This window comes from Vitis vinifera, chromosome 4 (assembly GCF_030704535.1).
Source record: "Vitis vinifera cultivar Pinot Noir 40024 chromosome 4, ASM3070453v1".
Taxonomy (NCBI): Eukaryota; Viridiplantae; Streptophyta; class Magnoliopsida; order Vitales; family Vitaceae; genus Vitis; species Vitis vinifera.
The window spans coordinates 1,135,817-1,153,553 of record NC_081808.1 but is presented as its reverse complement, the minus strand read 5'-3'; the positions used below and the strand labels follow the sequence as shown (position 1 = coordinate 1,153,553).

The 17,737-nt window shown below is 34.5% G+C and overlaps 2 protein-coding genes across 3 annotated transcripts; one reads left to right on the top strand and one right to left on the bottom strand.

The window, feature by feature from the left end:
• The first annotated feature begins 4,377 nt into the window (after positions 1 to 4,377).
• LOC100257637 (RNA-binding protein 1) lies at positions 4,378 to 12,579 on the top strand. Of its 2 annotated transcripts, none has more exons than XM_002280047.4 (6): positions 4,378 to 4,509; positions 9,633 to 9,754; positions 9,839 to 10,142; positions 10,546 to 10,577; positions 11,263 to 11,344; positions 12,138 to 12,579. In XM_002280047.4, the coding sequence occupies exons 1-6, from the start codon at positions 4,467 to 4,469 to the stop codon at positions 12,242 to 12,244; spliced, it is 690 nt and encodes a 229-aa protein (XP_002280083.1). In that variant the 5' UTR covers positions 4,378 to 4,466; the 3' UTR covers positions 12,245 to 12,579. The 2 variants fall into 2 exon arrangements, with proteins under 2 accessions (XP_002280083.1, XP_002280068.1); XM_002280032.4 differs by having other exon boundaries at positions 10,516 to 10,577.
• Positions 12,580 to 14,124: 1,545 nt separating this feature from the next.
• On the bottom strand, positions 14,125 to 16,623 carry LOC100262760 (protein ALP1-like). Its single transcript, XM_002279997.4, has one exon. The coding sequence runs from the start codon at positions 16,102 to 16,104 to the stop codon at positions 14,650 to 14,652; it is 1,455 nt and encodes a 484-aa protein (XP_002280033.1). The 5' UTR covers positions 16,105 to 16,623; the 3' UTR covers positions 14,125 to 14,649.
• Positions 16,624 to 17,737: the final 1,114 nt, after the last annotated feature.

The window sequence follows — 17,737 nt, the reverse complement described above, 5'->3', positions numbered from 1 at the left end:
CACGCACAAGTCATTTAAATTGAGGAATTTACAGTGAAATCTAGCTGTGTCCTGACGGTTTGCGTGCTACAGTACTCATCCGCTGTGCGCATTCCCATTGCACTTGTTTGTAACCGATGACGTGGCTGATCTTGATTAGACCTTATTTCGGATTTGACAACGCTGAGTTGGACTGAACGAATGATAGATTGAAACTTATTCGGTTGTAGTCTAAACTTGTGCTCCTGAACTACTGTACATGTTTCTGCTGTTTTTTATTAAGTGGAAGGGTTTTATTAAAATAAGGGTGAACCCCACCTGACATTAATTAAAACTAAAAATATAAAAATATTAAATAATATTCCCTTGCAATTTACAAAATTCATATTTTATTATTTATTATCAATTTTTTTAATAAATTAAAATTCTCATTTTATCATGATTAATAATGGACATTCTTTTGGTATTATTGAAAAAGATAAGGAATAAAAAATTAATTTATCAAAATATTTAAATTAATTGGTGTAATTTTCTTTTATGAAAAATATGTTTCTTTGAATGCAAATGATTAAAATATATTTTTGTTTAATGCAAGAAAACTCTCATTAAAAATATATTTATATTAATTGAATAATAAAATTTGTATTTTTTAAAATAAAAATCTAGGCAAATAAATTAGTGTGAATTAATTAAGATATGGATATTATTTACAAATCTTTAATATGTCATAATAAAAAGATTGATATAAGCAAGAAAAATTAAATAAAAACATAAAAAATGTCAAACCCTATTTTTCCCAAATGTTATGTTTGATTTCAAAAAATATTAAGGAAAATAAAAAATTAAAAAAAAATAAATTTCTCATGTTGGGTTTCTATAAAAACACAAAAAAAAATCAAATATAATTAAAATATTTATAAACTTATCTATTTTTTTAATTATTAAATTATTATATTTAAAAGATAAAAAAAAATGAGATTAAAGAAATATAAACAATAATTTATTATTTAAAAAAAAATTATTTTCTTCCGCTTTTTCTTTCATCATGTTTTTTTTTTTTACTCTATTTTATTTCTCTCATATTTTTCCTTAAAATTTCAAAACCATAAAAATGCTTATTATGGGTAAAACAAAGTAAGAAAAATGTGAAGGAAAAAATTAAAATTTAAAATGGGATGTAATAAAAAGAAAACTAGTTTTTAGTTTCCATAGTAGTCAAATATTTTTATTGAAAAATTATTCCTAAAAATGCTAAATAACCATTACGAAACCAACTCTCTTAAAATGTATCAGCTAAACAAGTTTTAAAGAGTATTAATTAAAATAAAAACAGATTAAAAATAATTACTAAAAAATCAAATTATTAAAGGAAAAGTGTGTTGTAATGTTCATATTTGAAAATATACGTAAAATGAGAATTTATTTATTTATATTTTAAACTATATTATTAGATTTCAAAATATTTGTTTTTTTTTTATATGTTGTTAATGATACATGTAATATCTTTTATACAGAATACAAAAATTTAATTTTTTTTATGGATTTATCTTTTTCATTTTTTTAATTAATATTTCCCAATTACTCTGCAATTGACTAAATTCATATTTTTATTATTTATTATCAAAAAATTTTAATAAATTAAAATTCACATTTTAGCATTCTTTCTTTTATAAGTTTTCACAGTTGTTGTTGTTTTGTTTTGTTTTTATGCATAATTAATAATGTAAATTCTTTTGGTATTGTTGAAAAAATAAGGAAGACAATAAAAAATTAATTTATCAAAATATTTAAATTAACTTGTCTAATTTTCTCTTTTAAAAAATGTGTTTCTTTGAATGCAGAATTATTAAAATATATTTTGTTTAATGTAAGAAAACTCTTATTTTAAAATATATTTGTATTAATTGGATAATAAGATTTTTTTTTTTAAATTAAATGCCAGGCAAATGAATTAAAGTAAATAAACTAAGATATGGATATTATTTATGAATATTTAACATGTCATAAATTCTTATAAAAAGATTGATATAAGCATGATAAAATAAAATAAAAACATACAAAATTGTCAAAACCTTTTTTTCCCCAATGTTATGTGAGAAAATAAATGTTATGCTTAAATGAGAAAAACATCAAAGAGGGTGAATTGGGTTTTTATAAAACTTTTTTAACACAACAAATTCAAACACAGTATAATAAAAAATAAAAAGATAAAATTAGAGAATTCAAACTCGGATTTTATAGTGGTTTGACATTTTATTGCTTACATTTACTCTCATCAGACTCTTAACTGAGTAAGGGTTTCACTAACTTGAAGTTTCAACCAAGCTTTTAAACTTCTTTACACTTGGATTCCGACTCCGATGGGTTTTTACACGATCTCTTCAATATCTAACTCTCTTGAAGTATTTAATACTCAATTTTTACAATAATGAATCCCTCAACCTAACTCAATGTTAACTCAAATACAAATCCAAGTTAAGATGACTTACAAGGGTGCACTAAGGATATGTAAGTGAAAATTTAATACACCAATAAATAAATGAAAACTTTTAAGGCAATAACAAGTGGGTAGGCAATTGATTGCAAGTGTTCTCTATCTCATAAATGAAGTGGGGCTTTCAATGTACAGGTTTCTAAGCTTGGGAGCCAAGAAAACCAAAAAGCAACCTCAATCGGTTGAGTTGGGGGTCAACCGTTCACTAACCATTAGAACATTTAATGCTTTGGCAAGTTACTGTTGCCTCAACCGGAGGTCGACCGGGAATGAGGGAACCTTAACTGAAAAGGGAAAACTACTAGAAGAGAGAGTGTTTTTGACACTCCTCAACCAGACAAGGGCAGTTGATCAACCAGTTTCCCGACCAGTTGAGCCGATTGGCCTATGCCTCAACCGGTTAAGCCTTTTGGCCCCGAAAACCTATATTTTTTTAATTTTTTTTTCCTTTCTAATACTTAGGCAAAGTCTTTAGGTAAATTAATATGTCAATTTTGAAACGTTTTGCCTAAGGTACATTTAATAAAACTCGGGTTTTAATGAAATCATAATTTTAAATAATAAAACAAGTTTTCAAAAATGCATGAAAATATATGAAAAATCTAAGTGCACCAATGCATTCATCTTACATTTGTTTCTCATCATTAAAAGTCTTATAAAAGTCTCGATTTTGTATCCGTTTGGTCATTTGATGAGTTTTCAAATTTATACCTGAGATTTTTTACCATTCAAACCAATTAGTTACTTAATAATGATTTATTATCATAAAAACCTTATTAGGAGAACCCTTGGGCTAACATTATGTTTGATTTCTAAAAAATAACAAGGAAAATAAATAAGTTTCTCATGTTGGGTTTTCTATAAAAATACAAAAATAAAATAAAATAAATATAATTAAAATATTTATAAACTTATGTATTTTTAATTATTAAATTCTTATATATAAAAGAAAAAAAAAATGAGATTTAAAAAAATAAAAAATAAAAAATTATTTTAATTTTTTTTTCTTCACTTTTTCATGGATCGTTTTTTTTTTTTCTCTATTTTATTTCATTCACTCTTTTTTTTTTTTCTTTTTTTTTTTTGAAACCATAGTTTTTTTTCTCTATTTTATTTCCTTCACACTTTTTTTTTTTTTTCAAAACCAGAAAAGGATCTTATTATGGGTAAAAGATGTAAGAAAAATGTAGAGAAAAAAAATAAAATTTTAAATGGGACGTCATAAAAGGAAAACTAATTTTAGTTTCCTTATTAGTCAAATATTTTTGTTTTTGAAAAAATGTTCCTAAAAACACTAAATAACCATTACAAAATCAACTCTCTTAAAAAAATTTATCAGCTAAATAACAACAATTTAAAATAATTAACAAACAAAAAATAAAATTCAAATTATTAAAGGAAATTTGGGTATTAGATTTCAAAATATTTGCTTTGAAAAAAAATGATTATTAAAAAAAAAATAGCAGAAAGATATTTGTGTTTCTAATCATTTTTAAAAATCTATAAATATGATAAAAATATATTTTATTCATTATTTTTAGTCTTCTTATATATGAAATAAAACATTATTTTTGGACTTAAAAAGGAAAACTTTAATCATATTTTTGTAAAAAAATATATATATTTTTCCATCTTATTCAAAATTTCATAATTAATTATGAGTTTAATATTTGTTATATTTTCAATTTTCATTTAGTCGTTAGTAGAAATAAAGATGAAAAATATAGATAAATTTAATTTTTATATTTTTCTTAGTATATATATATTTTTAATTTATGTAATTGAAAAAATCAAATACAGACTATTTTCCTTTCAAGTTATTCTAATTATTAATGGATCCCCAAGTCGGTATAAACCACATACCCGACCCGTATCCGGTTATAACCGGGTCACCCATTCTCACACTAGCATAAGACTGCAAGAGAGGGTAAAGCATTCAGCGGGGGCGGTTGATTTCATTTTTCAAAGACCTACCAAAGAAAGGGGTAGAAGCATGGCCGATCCGTACTGGAGACGCGGTGCACCCTCAGACAGAGGTACATTTTCTTTCCCGTAACCCTAGCTTGCTGTTTGGCTGCCGAGAAACAGTAGGAAATTGAAAGAGAGAAACAGCAGAATCATGTTTTATATCGTGTTTATCTGAGAAGTAGTTGATGTTATCTAAATCCTTAAAAAAAAAAATAGTTTCTTTCATTTTCCTACTTTTTCTCATCAACCACACATGTTCCGATCAAACCACAGCTACGTGCTGGTTCCCGCTTCGGTTGGTTGCAAAAGAAAATGAGGTAATCAAGAAGAAACCGGAATTTAAGTTAGAATTTTGAGCTCTGTGAATTTAAGTTAGAGTTTTGAGTTTTTTTTTTCCATGTGCATGTGGTCTTAACTTGATAACGTCTTTTGATTTACACCTGCGTTTCTTTGTGAATGATCTCTAATGTTTGGAATTTCCATGAGGCTGTTCAGATGTTGTTTGGGCATTGTAGACGTTCATCATCTAATTTTACACACTATTTGAAGTTGACTTGGCGAGTGAATTTGACTTCATTGGCATTACAAAAACAGTTAATTTGAAGTAGAAAAACGGTTAATTTTCAACAAATATAATTAAATAAGAGACCCAGGGAAGCCTTTTCGTGAAACCAGATGATTGCAAACACCTCAGACTTGCTACAGATTTCCTCATACTTGTCCGGACAGGTAAGTGAGCTGATCAGCATAGTTTAGGTAAAAAAGGAAAAATTAGTATTCTTAGCCGTTACTAGTGCATGAATAAATGGGCCACTGTTACTCATTCAATGGAGGAATAAAGACTTCACAAAAGACGCTGAGAGTTACAATGCCAAGCTTATATAAATTGTGGGAGGAGCCGAATTTTCCCTAGAAAAGCCACGCTTGGACTAGCAAGCCAGGCTGAATTGTTCAGGTTAGGTCTGTCCGGGACATAGTAACATAGCATGTCTGGACATAGTCTATCTGGATATAGTTTGTCGGACATAGTTTGTCCGATCGGTATGTATGGACAATAGTTGTGTTTGTATGAGAGAAAGATAAACTCCTACAAATTGTTGATTGTGGTTTTGAATCTAACTATTAGCAAAGTTGCGGTATGACATCATGATGGTAGTAATCCTAGTGTGAAGGGAGGGTTTGGAAAGAGAAGTGGCAACTAGCAAGAATGAAAGGGTGTAGGGATATTCCTAGTAGTATGATTCCTTTATAGTGGAGTGAAAGGATTATATTGGATGCAGTGCTAGGGATAGCGGAGGTTTTTGTTTCATCAAACAAAGGAGCATTACTTCAAGCATCAATAGGAGCATTAGTTAAATCATTGATTGCTCAAGTCATCTTATATGGCAATAAATGTTCCAAAACAAGTATGAGCAAGCATGTTAGTTGATATTTTCTCTCTTTGGAGTGGTTTGGGTGATCACTCTTTTGTGAAAGGAACCTTTTGAGTTGATATGGCTCTTTCGTGAGGAAGAAATGGAAAAAAGCTTGGAGGGCCACTCTTGTGCCTGTTTTCAATTCTTTGGAAGGAAAAGGATAGGAGGTCTTTTATTGATGTTGAGTAGTGAGGCCAAGTAATCAAATATGATTTTTTATGTATATTTTTTGAATTGGGTTAGGGTGTACATAAGGGACCACTCAATGACTATGATAGATGTTGTAGATTGGCCGACCTTCAAGTAACGAGAGGGACTCTTTATTTAACTTATTCTTGCCTAGACGGGTGTCTTCTGTATACATCATGTGTCCTTTGTGCACCTCCTCTCATGTGCCTTTAATATATTTTCTCATTTGCCTACGAGTCTATGACAAAAAAAAAATGGAAATAAATGTTGTCATAGTCGCATTTGCCTTTTCCGCCTCTATAATGTTTGATTTGTATTTATGGATTATTCTTTTCTTCCTTTTAAGGTAAATGAAACAAATTGTGCTAGAAAAGCGTCTAACAAATGGTGGGGGTGTAGTTCATGTACGTATGATGTGTACAAGTAACACATAGAAAATAGACAGAATACCTTGGCTAAACTGCTCAATCCTCATATTGTCCACAAAATCCAGGAAGGATGAAAGTGAAAAGCCCATCTCCCTGCCTGACCACAAAAATTAAATCTTAAGCGCCATGTCTTTTAACTCCATGCATGACCACTCCATTCTTCCATTTTGTTCTTTCCAAGTGATCCAAAATATACATAATGGAATCAACCTCCAAATTGCCTTGCACTTGTCTCCAAGAAGAGACACATGCTAGTTGAGAGGGACATCTCTATTCATGGGGAAGCACCTAAGACACGCTGAATAATGAAAACACCATAGACCACCAGTGGAAAAGTCCACTTGCAGTGAATGAGAGCATGGTGTCATAGACTTAGGCTTTTCAAGCTCAAGCGAGGGTCATTTGGAGCTGGGTGTGACAATGGGCTGCAGATTCAAGGTCTTCATTGCAAAGACAACTGGGCCAAACTCTTTTCTTTTATGAGTTGGTCTAAAGTCAACATTTTTTCCAAGTCACTTTCCATGCAAAAACACCAACCTTGGTGGGTTCTTTAGAATTCCAAATCAGTTTGGTATTAATGATGGAAGTTTCAAATGAGGCCAGAGATGAGTTTGGAGAGTTATTTTCTTCTATCAACCTTCCATACTATTCCATCCTCCAAAGTCACTAGATATAGAGAAAGAGTTTAAAAAGCTGCAAGCTTGTGACAATGAATCATATCCGTTAACTTCCAATCTAAAAGGTTCATTCTAAATTTAGGGTTTTGGTGGTTCCTATCCTGAAAATTTTCCATCGAAGCATTCTTATGAATCGCTATATGTAAAAGCCCCAAAATATGATTTTTTAGGGTGTCCACCACACCAAGGGTCATGTTAAGACTTTACTCTAAGTCTCTAAGGCTATTGCTGATGGTAAATCTAGTGCCTAAGAAAAAACTAGCGTCAACTTTCCTAATGACTTTCCATAAACTTGAGTCTTGAGTGTCCCTCACTTCAATAAAATGCCACCCCTCTCCATTTCCCTACTATCAACCTCCTTTAAAAGTTATCTTACTCTGCAGCAGATCTTCAAAGCCATCTACTCAATAACACCTTGTTGAGAGTCCCAAGGCTCCTAATACCCAAGCCCTCAATGGACTTTTTAGAGTATACAGTCTACTACCTAACTAGATGAATTTTCTTTTAAAGGAGACCTCCACCCCATAGAAAATTTTTCTAAGTTCTTTCCAGTCTGATCCTCATCTTCCTTGGAATTAAGAATCTCAATAAGAAATAAATTGGAAGGCTAGAGAAAGTGTTTTCTAACAAAGTCAGCCTCCCTCCCTCCCTCCCTTACAAAGGTATTGATATTTCCTTGAACCTGTCCTCAATTGGATCCCACACACAAGAGGACTTGAACTGAGTTCCCAATAGCATGCTCAAATACTTGGTGGGAAAGGTACCCTTCCTACACCCCAATTGATAGGCCGAATACTCCAAATCCTCTATCCTTTCTACCAATAGAAGCTTGCTTTTTCCTAATTTGATTTTCAAACCTGAAACAGCCTGAAAACATAAAAGAACCCATTAGGCATAAGTAACTGTTCTTTAGTTGTGTTACAGAAAGCAACTTGTCATTGGTAAAGAGAAGATGTGAAATCTCAATCCTGCTGCTCTTTAGGAGCCCACCCAACCTTAAACCTGTTGATAAGAACAGTTTCCACTGCCCTTAGAAAACAACTCAAAACTTCCATCATTAGAATCAACAAATAGGCAGAGAAGGGTCTCTTTGCCTTGAGCCTCTCGTGTTTTGGAAGAAAACTGGAGGGAGCACCATTGATTAGCACAGAGAACCAAGCCCTGTAGATGCAAAATCTGATCCAACTAACCCATTTCTAACTGAAGTCCATCATCTCCAACAGAAAAAATGGTGACTCCCAACTAGCATGCTTTTAACTCTAGAATCAAAAACCTCATTGGCAAAGAGGAGGGTGTTGAAAATTTGCCTTCCCTTCACAAACACATTTATGGACTTAGAAATCCCCTTTCCTAAAATTTTCTTATGCACATTGGCCACATCTTAGCCAACAACTGGTACATCCTGAATATCAAATTGATAAGCCTAAAATCTTTAATATCCCCGCACCACCTATCTTAGGGATCAACACAAGGAATGGAGTGTTCAATCTCTTCTCAAAAGTATAACAAGAGTGGAAGTGTGGAACTCAAGCAAAAAATCCATCACCTCAACTAAATGGCATTCCAACATTTTTGCCAAAAAGGCAAGGTAAAATCATCAGGGCCTGGAGCTTTATTGCTTCACAACTTGCTAAGCGCCATGTGAACTTCCCCCTCAATTAAAGGCTTTTTCATGCCTTCATTGTCCTTCTACCCCCAACTGCTTGAGAGCCTCCCTGTCCTCAGTACAGAAAGAAGCTTCTCAAACAACTGATTTATTCCCTTCTTCAAATTAGTCTCATCAGAGCACTAAAAAAAATCCTCATTCTGCGTATGGAGTTGAATCTCCTATGAGCATTTCTTGCTTTGCGAAAAAATTAGCCTTCCTGTCCCTTTTAGCCATAAAGCACAAGATTTTTGTCTGCAAGATGTTTCCTTCATCATACCAGCCTGCTGTAATCTTAAATAGCTGAATTTCTGGTGTCTTGCTTATGAAGAAATAAACCATCCTCTCTTTCTTTTGCATCCCATTTTTTTATCGTATCACATAAGCTTTACAGGTAGCAATAGTGCCAAACACCTCCCTGTTCCCATGCTTTGAGTCCTCTTTAAGAGCTTTCAGCTTACATGCAAGCTTGTGGCTAGCTGACCTCCTAGGCTCATAGCTACTCCACCAACCAGCAACTAATACGGATTATTCATCATAGTGATATTCATCTTCTCATTAAAGATACTCTTGCAATTTATTTTACATGGATACTACCCTTCCAAGCATCACCATTGATTGCAATGGAGCCAAGTGAAGGAGTGGAAGCATAGACAAAAATGGAAGAGATGGCATTATTTAACAATGTATTATAGATTTTCATAAGCTTTTCTGATGAGGTTCTTTTATGGTAGATAATGCCCTTGTGATGAACGGTTTGTCTTTGTCTCTATCTCCTATCATTTCTGTGTGGATCTTTATACAAATGTCTTGATTAGTTGCCCTTTTTTACAACAGGCAGCATTCCAAGGTCCAGCTTTCCAGGCTACTTGCCGCTTGATCCATCTGTATCAGCAGCTCATCATTTGTGGGGCACTAACGATTTGCATGGTGCTCCTTCAGATTACCCACCAAAGGATGTAAGAACTTTTTGAACAGTGATTTAGATGTCATTCTCTTGATAATGGATTAACAGAAGAATGAGTATTTTGTTTCTTTAATAGATCTTACCAGTGCGGCCTGGGGCTCATGACTTTGATGATATTATGGGTATCAGAGTTCCCCCAAAACCTGTAATTGGTGGATTCACCGCCACAACAAACATTAAGGGCTACCCAAATCCTGTAGAAGATCCAAATTTAATAGGTCAAAGGCGAGATGTTGCACATGGTATTAGTCCAGGCATTCCAGACATTGAAAGGCCCAGTTCTTTTGGAAATGTTGAAAGCCTTCCACCCCCTGTGCAGGAATCAAATATTCTTTTTGTTGACGGGCTTCCAAAAGACTGTACCAGACGAGAAGTTGGCCGTATCCTCCAGGCTTTTGCATGCATTTGTCACATGTAGGCAGCTGTTTGGTTTGTGACATCTTGATAGCACCTACCCAGTGAGGGGAATTGGGTCACAACCTAGAAATGAAAGTTTTATTTCATTTCAAATGCATAAACTGTTAATCTTCTTAGCATTTGAAATGATGCTACTTGGATGATTGCATTTATGGGGTAATTATTAGGATTTCCAGAAATGACATTTTTTTTTTCACTTATCATTTGCCAGTCATTCTATTCTACTGGAGATTCATTGATCTTCAAATTGTATGGAAAATAAACTGTATTTTTTATGCGTGCCCAAAGTCCCCTAAATATCTTTCATATCCCTCATTTAATCCTTGACTTGTAAAGATCTTTTCCGACCGTTTATTGGTTTTAAAGAAATCAGAGTTGTTCATAAGGAGCCCAGACATGTAAGTCTTCTAATTAGCCTTTTTCTTTTCAGTTAATCAAATAATCCCTTTTTTGTTTTGTTTTGTTTTTTTTTTCCTTGGATTATGGATTAGACTTGAAGTGGAACATGTCTGCATTATGACTCATAAGTGGTTTGGATGGTTGTCTGTATGAGGGATATAGGCAAATAAGTATTTGCCAGTTAACAAATAGTATTCTCTCTTAACATGTGTTTAGAAATTGTGAGGTTTTTTGGAGAAATGGATTGGAGGGGGTTTTCATTTTTTTGATGTTTGGTTTGGGGTTGGGGTGTTGTTATGATTCTTTTTTGTGGTGGGAAGTGGGGGTGGGGGGTGGGGTGTGGGCAGGGGGCAGGGGGCAGGGTAGAGCTGGGAGAGTGGACATTGGGTGAAAGAAAGACTCTCAGAGGGGAGGGAGAGAGACGGGCATTGGAGGTAGATTAATGAGGTCAAGTTTAAACTTCTTTCCTCATTTATGTAGTTTGCATATAATTTAAAGTCAATCCATTTCCTTGTATATCAAAGGCATTTCAAAATTTTCCAGTCCCACAAAAAGTAGCAATCTTCTTGTTGTAATATAATAGTATAGAACATTTAGACATGGCATGATGCTAGGATGTTCTCATCCTATAACTATGTTTTCTTTTATGTTTTCTAGCTCTTTAATTAGACAATTGAATTGCAGAGTGGAGATAAGGCCATGGTTTTGTGCTTTGTTGAGTTTAATGATGCAAGTTGTTCTCGGACTGCTTTAGAAGCCCTTCAAGGTAAAGCATATTCATTAATATTTGATAATTTTAGATTACTAACTGGTGTGGAAACATACATCCATATTTATGTGGGGCATTTTTTTTCCATAGTGAGGAGACTGAGGGCCCGTTTGGCAGCTATATGAAATAGTTTTCAGAAACATTTTCATTCAAAAATGAAAACAATGAATGCTTTCGTTTTTTAATCAGTCTAGCATATTTGAAGTTTCAGAGTACAACATTTTGACGTTTTTTTTAAATGGCCTATTTTATGCCATTTTCATTTTTTCTTTTCCTGTTTTTCGAAATATAAAACAGTTCTCAACTCTGCTGGAATACAGAACCTGATCCATTCCTATCCTCTCTTTCCTTTTTTTATCATTCTCAAGTCAAATAAAAAGATTATCTTTTTACCATTTCAGCTGCTGTTCATTCTTTGAGAATTAGAAAAATCCTTTCCAAGTTTGAGTTTATTCATTTGGAATCTGTTCTTCTACTTCATTGATTCGTTTGGTGTTAGATAGAAAAACCCTTTTAATTTATCACTAATTTCATGCTTCAATTCATGACTTCATTATTTCAATTGGTGTTAGGTAGATCCCTTTTAATTTATCGCTAATTCCATGCTTCAATTCATGACTTCATGACAGCCTTTGTTGCATTTTATCTAATTCCGTTTTATTTTTATGAAAAATGAATTCTCAATTCGTTACATCATGTATTACAAAATTGAGAACAATGGATCCATTTAAAGTTATGCTGTGAACAACATCACTTGATTGTGTTGACAAACATCTACCTCTTCCTGCAGGCTACAAGTTTGATGACAAGAAACCTGATTCCCCTACCTTAAGGATCCAGTTTGCACATTTCCCGTTCCGTCTACCATCTGATCTTGGGGTTCCTCTCTCTCTCTGATCCACAAATGCACAGCTGGGATGAAAAGCAATCTGATTTGCATCCAATGGGTTATAATACAGAATAAAATTGATGAGCTTCTACATCAACGATTACAGAATTCTGGGCATTTTCAAAACGTAGACTATAGAAGGTTCTTATATGCTGCCTTATATATTGTTCATAAGTAGGTAATGTTAGACTGTTCACCAAAATCATCATATGAGAACTGTACACAAATGGCTCGATCCGGGTGATCCAATTTACCCTTAATCTTGACTCAGCTATCTGATTTTATTATTGTTGGGAGACATCAGCTATGCTATTTGATTGAAGTATCTTATATTGCCATACCATTTTTCTGGGCGATGCATGCATCTTTATCGCTTAGCTTGTGTGACAAAACCTGAATTCATACCGATCCGAAAAAAGTTTAGATCTGCTTAGGGTATAACAGCTAGCACTAAACATCCATGATGTCACCCTTATAATATGCCAAGTTGTGGAGGAGGCATGGAAATGGCCTTAGCCGATGACTTTAGGCAACTAAAATACATGACAGGGGGGTCTGTCATAATATAATCTTGACTCGATAAAGAGAAACAGATTGAGAATTCACAGGTTATAAAATTCTCCCGACTTGACCCCTTCTTCCATCATTTAATTCTGTGGTGTTATTTAAATTTGTCAACAGAGTGCAACCCAAGAGAATATGCTTTCCTAGGATTCTGAAAACTTGTTTGGGGCCATTAGACAATCCAAAAATTCCTACCTTCATCTTTAGTCTATACTGGGATGGAAAATAGATATGAAGTATGCAGATGAATGGAAATCTGATGTTATGGAGGATGGTAATTCCAGTTGATGGTTTACCGGGTTAAAAGAATGAATCAAACACAACCTAATTATTAAACATGGCACAACATATATAACCAATTTAATGATTGGGTTGAGTTGAATTTTGTTTGAGATAGTATGATTAGCCTCTCAACATGCCGTGTTTACGAATTAATTGACCCGTTTATTCAAAATCTGATTTTAAATAAATTAAATGTGAATTAAAAATACTATGAATTATACTCAGATTAATCAACTTGATTATAATACACTAATTTAGGTTAAATTCAAATTGATAAGGAAATTTATTTATTAAACAATTTATACGAGTCAATAACAATTTTATCCAACCATGATTATATTCAATTCAAATTTGCAAAAGACATGTCAGGTTTGTAAATCGTGTCAAACTTTATCACCTCTAGACTTATGTGTTAGGATGAATGAGCCGACCCCATTGCTTCCATTCTTGATTTATTTTTAGGGTTCAAAAGAGTTAGTAGTACATCATCCTGCAATTAGCATATTCATTACCGGAATCAATTAGCTACAATCTTTTGCCAACACTCCATCAATATAGAAACAAATATTAGCATAAAGAAACATGGAATCCAAACCTCCATACAACCTAACCTATTAATAAATCCTTTTGTAAATGGGTTTTGTGGAACTAGTCTTAAAAGAGTAAGTACAAAGCAAAGAACAAGACACCTCACCCATCTGCATACACCTTTCTTAACTCAAATTCTCACCCGAATGTAAATACAACTACTGGCTCCACATCTGCTGTATGCCCCAACTGTAAAAGAAAATATTCACATGTTTGAAGATAGATCTCTTAACAAGCTATGCATATACATGTGTTTTGTTGCTTGAAAGTAGATCATCGGTTTTGTAGATAAGCTCAAGAGGCTTGATTGATATCGACTTGAAAACGATTTCCCTCCTACCCTATTCCCCTTATTTGAATGATGACAAGAGATGAATATAGAAATATAGAAATCAGAATGCTCCAGAAAAACAGGGCATAACAGAACACAAGGAGGAGGAGAAAGCACACATGGTTACTCAATCTCAGCTGGCATCATTTTCTTAACACAAAACACCAAGACATTGACACATTTGATTGCCACAAACAGTTGATTGTGAACCGTGACAAAGAACCAATCATTTCCCGTGCTCAATCATAGCGTAACAAACATAACAATAGGCAAAAGAGGCAGGATTTTCGGTAGTTTTTTCACACGAGCTTGCAATGGACTGTTCCATATGCTAGAGAAGTTCATGGTTTGAGAACCATTATTGACTACAGAAGAATAATGTAATGTTTGATCCCTCATTCATATCCTAATTGGTATTCAAGTATGGGACCTGAATTGCAGAATGTCTTTATGATACTATATGGTATAGCTTAAACCTAAAACACGAGTCTGACTAAGTTCATCGATTTGTCAGAGGGGCACGTATATTTTACAGAGTCCCTATGACAAATTACAATGAATTAAGTATGGGGTTGTTCAACAACAAACATGAGCAGCTACAGGAAGAAAGGATACAACCTTTAAGAGTAAAATTAAAGTCTTTTTCTACTATAGGAATGCAGTGCCTGCAAGGCCATGGTGGAGAAGATTGTGGGCAATTGCATCTCTGGCCTTCATTGAGGTTGTTGATCTCAATGGAATCTCTGGGATCATCTCGTCATCAATGAGATTGATCCTGAGTTCTGGGTCCATTTCTTCGTTCTGCAATTCACAAATGTTATGTAACACACAGCAGGCCCCAAGAACCACAGGGAGGTCCTGGAGTTTCACCTCTGTTCTCTTCTGCAGACAACACCACCGCGCTTTCAACCGCGCAAATGCCTCCCTAGAAACCCTCTGAATCTCCCCAATTTTCTCATTGAATGCATGCTGTGTCCAGGTGAGATTCTGCTGAGTGTAAGGCACCATCACCCAATCCATTAGAGGGTACCCTGAACCTCCAACAATCCAAACGCCCTTCAAAAGCCCCCCATTAGCCCTCTGATAAAGGGCAGATTTCTCCAACACCTGATCATCAGGCATGGAACCAGGCCACCCAATGCATACATCAGTAAACACCCCTTTTGGATCAACAACACCCTGAACTGTAATGGAGTAAGAAGTCTTCTGGTTCCTCTCTGTATGCCTCCTATTGAAATAGGCTGCCACACTGATCTTTGGGGCTATGATTGGGATATGGGTGGTATACATAGAGCCAACAACATTGGGTATCCCTGAAATTGATTCAAACTCATCCTTCATCCTCCTCAATGTCTCCTCATCTGGCCACTGCAGATACTTGGGCATCAAAACAGTCCTTATAGCAGAACAAACCTCAAGAACAAGCTTATGGCAAGTGGATATACCTAAACCGAACTTCTTTGACACAAGCCTTAGAGGCTCACCAGTCGCTAACCTCCATATACAAACAGCCACTCTTTGCCTCACAGGAATTGCAGCTCTCAACATGGTATCCTCCTTTGCAACCACTGAATTGAGCTCATCACATATCATATCAAATGTTGCTCTGCTCATCCTAAAGGCCTTTCTGAACTCCTCCTCTGGAAACTCTGGCTTGTTGCATTCATCCCACCAAGCTTTGGACCTGTCCTTCACCCATAACCTTCTTGCACCACTCCCAGGCTTGACTGAACTGTCTGAAAACTCAAGAGAAGCGGCTCCGGCAGCACCGGCGGCAGCGGCAGTGGTGGCAGAGGCTGAATTGCAGCGTTTCCTCCTAGCTTGATCCATATCATCCAATTCATTGTAGTAGTCCTGGAGATTTGAATAGTAGTCCATCATGGCTCTGGTCTTCTTCTTATGATTCTCTTCAAACACCATCTTCTCCTCCTCCAGAGTCCTGTCGAACTCCTCCTGATCACGCTTCTGCTGCTCTTCCAACAGCAGTAAAGAGGTGATAATCTCCTTCAAGTCCCTCTTCTTCCCCTCCTTCACCACACCCAACTCCCCTTCACCCTCATCCTTCCTCCTCCTTTTCTTCCTATTACTGGTACTATCATTCATTTCTGAAACTGGGTATTCAAACAATATATAGAAACACCCAAAAAAGCAACAGATAACAGCAAACCCCTTGTGGAGCTTGAGGAAGATGAAGCAAAAAGGAGAGGAAATGAGCAAAGAAGGAGATGGGAAAGTCGTATGCTTCGCTTTCAAACTGTTGGATCAAAGCAAGAGTGTGAACACAAAAATTGAAAATCATGAAATGGGAATGGGAAGAAATGCATTCATATTATATTTATACACGCACAAACATATCAATATGGACACTTGTATGGAGAGAGAGAGAGAGAGAGATGGGGAAAGAGAGAGAGAGAGAGGAAAACAGCAGATTGATAAAAAACGTGTTGAGGTGTGAACACGGCTTTTGGTAGGTGTAGGACGGTGGCGATTCTATAGATTACGCGGCTGGATTTGGGTTTTTTGGGAATTTGAGAATTTTATGGGATTTATGGATTTTGGATGTCCCTTGTGGGAATTCAGTGGAATTTTTATGGGGATTGCCCTTTTCAAAAGTATGCAACAATTTTTGGAAAGTGTGGGCCTTCCTTGCTCTTAATTAGCCGGTTGCTTGCCCCCAAAATCATAGTTTTTTCAATCAACACAAATTGCTAATCTTGTGTATTATTCACTTCTAAATGCTAACTCCAAACTCATTTTGTATTTGTACATATTTTGAGCAAATAAAATTGCTCATTTCCAAATCCATTTCCTAGTTGAAGAGACATGGGTCTAATTTAATAGGTCAACAATTGGAGTTTTTTTAGATACCTTACAACTACAACTTTTATAAATTTTTTGGTAGGAAAACGAAAAGTTATTAATCATATAATAATTTTTATAATTTTTAGACATTTTTTGGTTTTCATATGGGAAATTAAAAGATTTTATAAAAATATAAATAAATGAAACTAAGATACGACAAAATATATAGGTGACCCGATACATTTTTTTGGTCAGAAAGACAAAACCCTAAAAAAATTACTTGTAGGGTTTAATTTTTCTTTTTCCTTAACTAACAAGACTCAAAAGATTCCTTCCATCTAATTATGTATAGGAATGGCGTGAAAGTAGGATGTTCCAAATTCAAGGGTCAAAGGGTTTTTAAAAGCAGGGTTTGATTATGTGACATGGGATTATATTAATTCAGAGTACTTATTGATCCTCTAAATTTTTTTGAATATAAAGGAAATAATTTTACAAAGAAGTCAATTCCAAAGGGGCAAAAGAGAGGAGAATGTGATATTTTCAATCTAGAAGAAGATTTTGGAGAATGAAAAGGGACAAAAGAGAGATCGTCCAAGACTCCAAGTCATCCAAAAGAAAAGTAAAGAATTAAAGAAAGGGGCTGTATTCAAATTTTTGGCAAAAGTCTTCAGTGTATGACAGAAAAAATACAAGATTTGCCTCCCACCCCCACCACTAAAATCAATCCAAAGTTCAAAAATTTGTATTAAAAAAAAAAAGGGCAGAGATGTGATGACAGTTTGCTGTAATGTTATGGGGATGACAGCTAAATCACAAGAGTCACCTGCATGGGAAAGCTCAAAGCCAGGTCTGACACTGTGACGGAGTCAACAGTAGCCATGTGCTCCTCCTCAAAACGCATCGTTTTGACAGTTTTGAATCAGTCCAAAAC

Coding starts and splice junctions, on each gene's coding strand:
- LOC100257637 (XM_002280032.4), top strand. CDS start 4,467: ATGGCCGATCCGTACTGGAGACGCGGTGCACCCTCAGACAGAG. Junction 10,143..10,515: donor TACCAGACGAGAAGTTGGCC/GTATCCTCCAGG, acceptor TGACTTGTAAAG/ATCTTTTCCGACCGTTTATT. Junction 11,345..12,137: donor TGCTTTAGAAGCCCTTCAAG/GTAAAGCATATT, acceptor CTCTTCCTGCAG/GCTACAAGTTTGATGACAAG.
- LOC100262760 (XM_002279997.4), bottom strand. CDS start 16,104: ATGAATGATAGTACCAGTAATAGGAAGAAAAGGAGGAGGAAGGATGAG.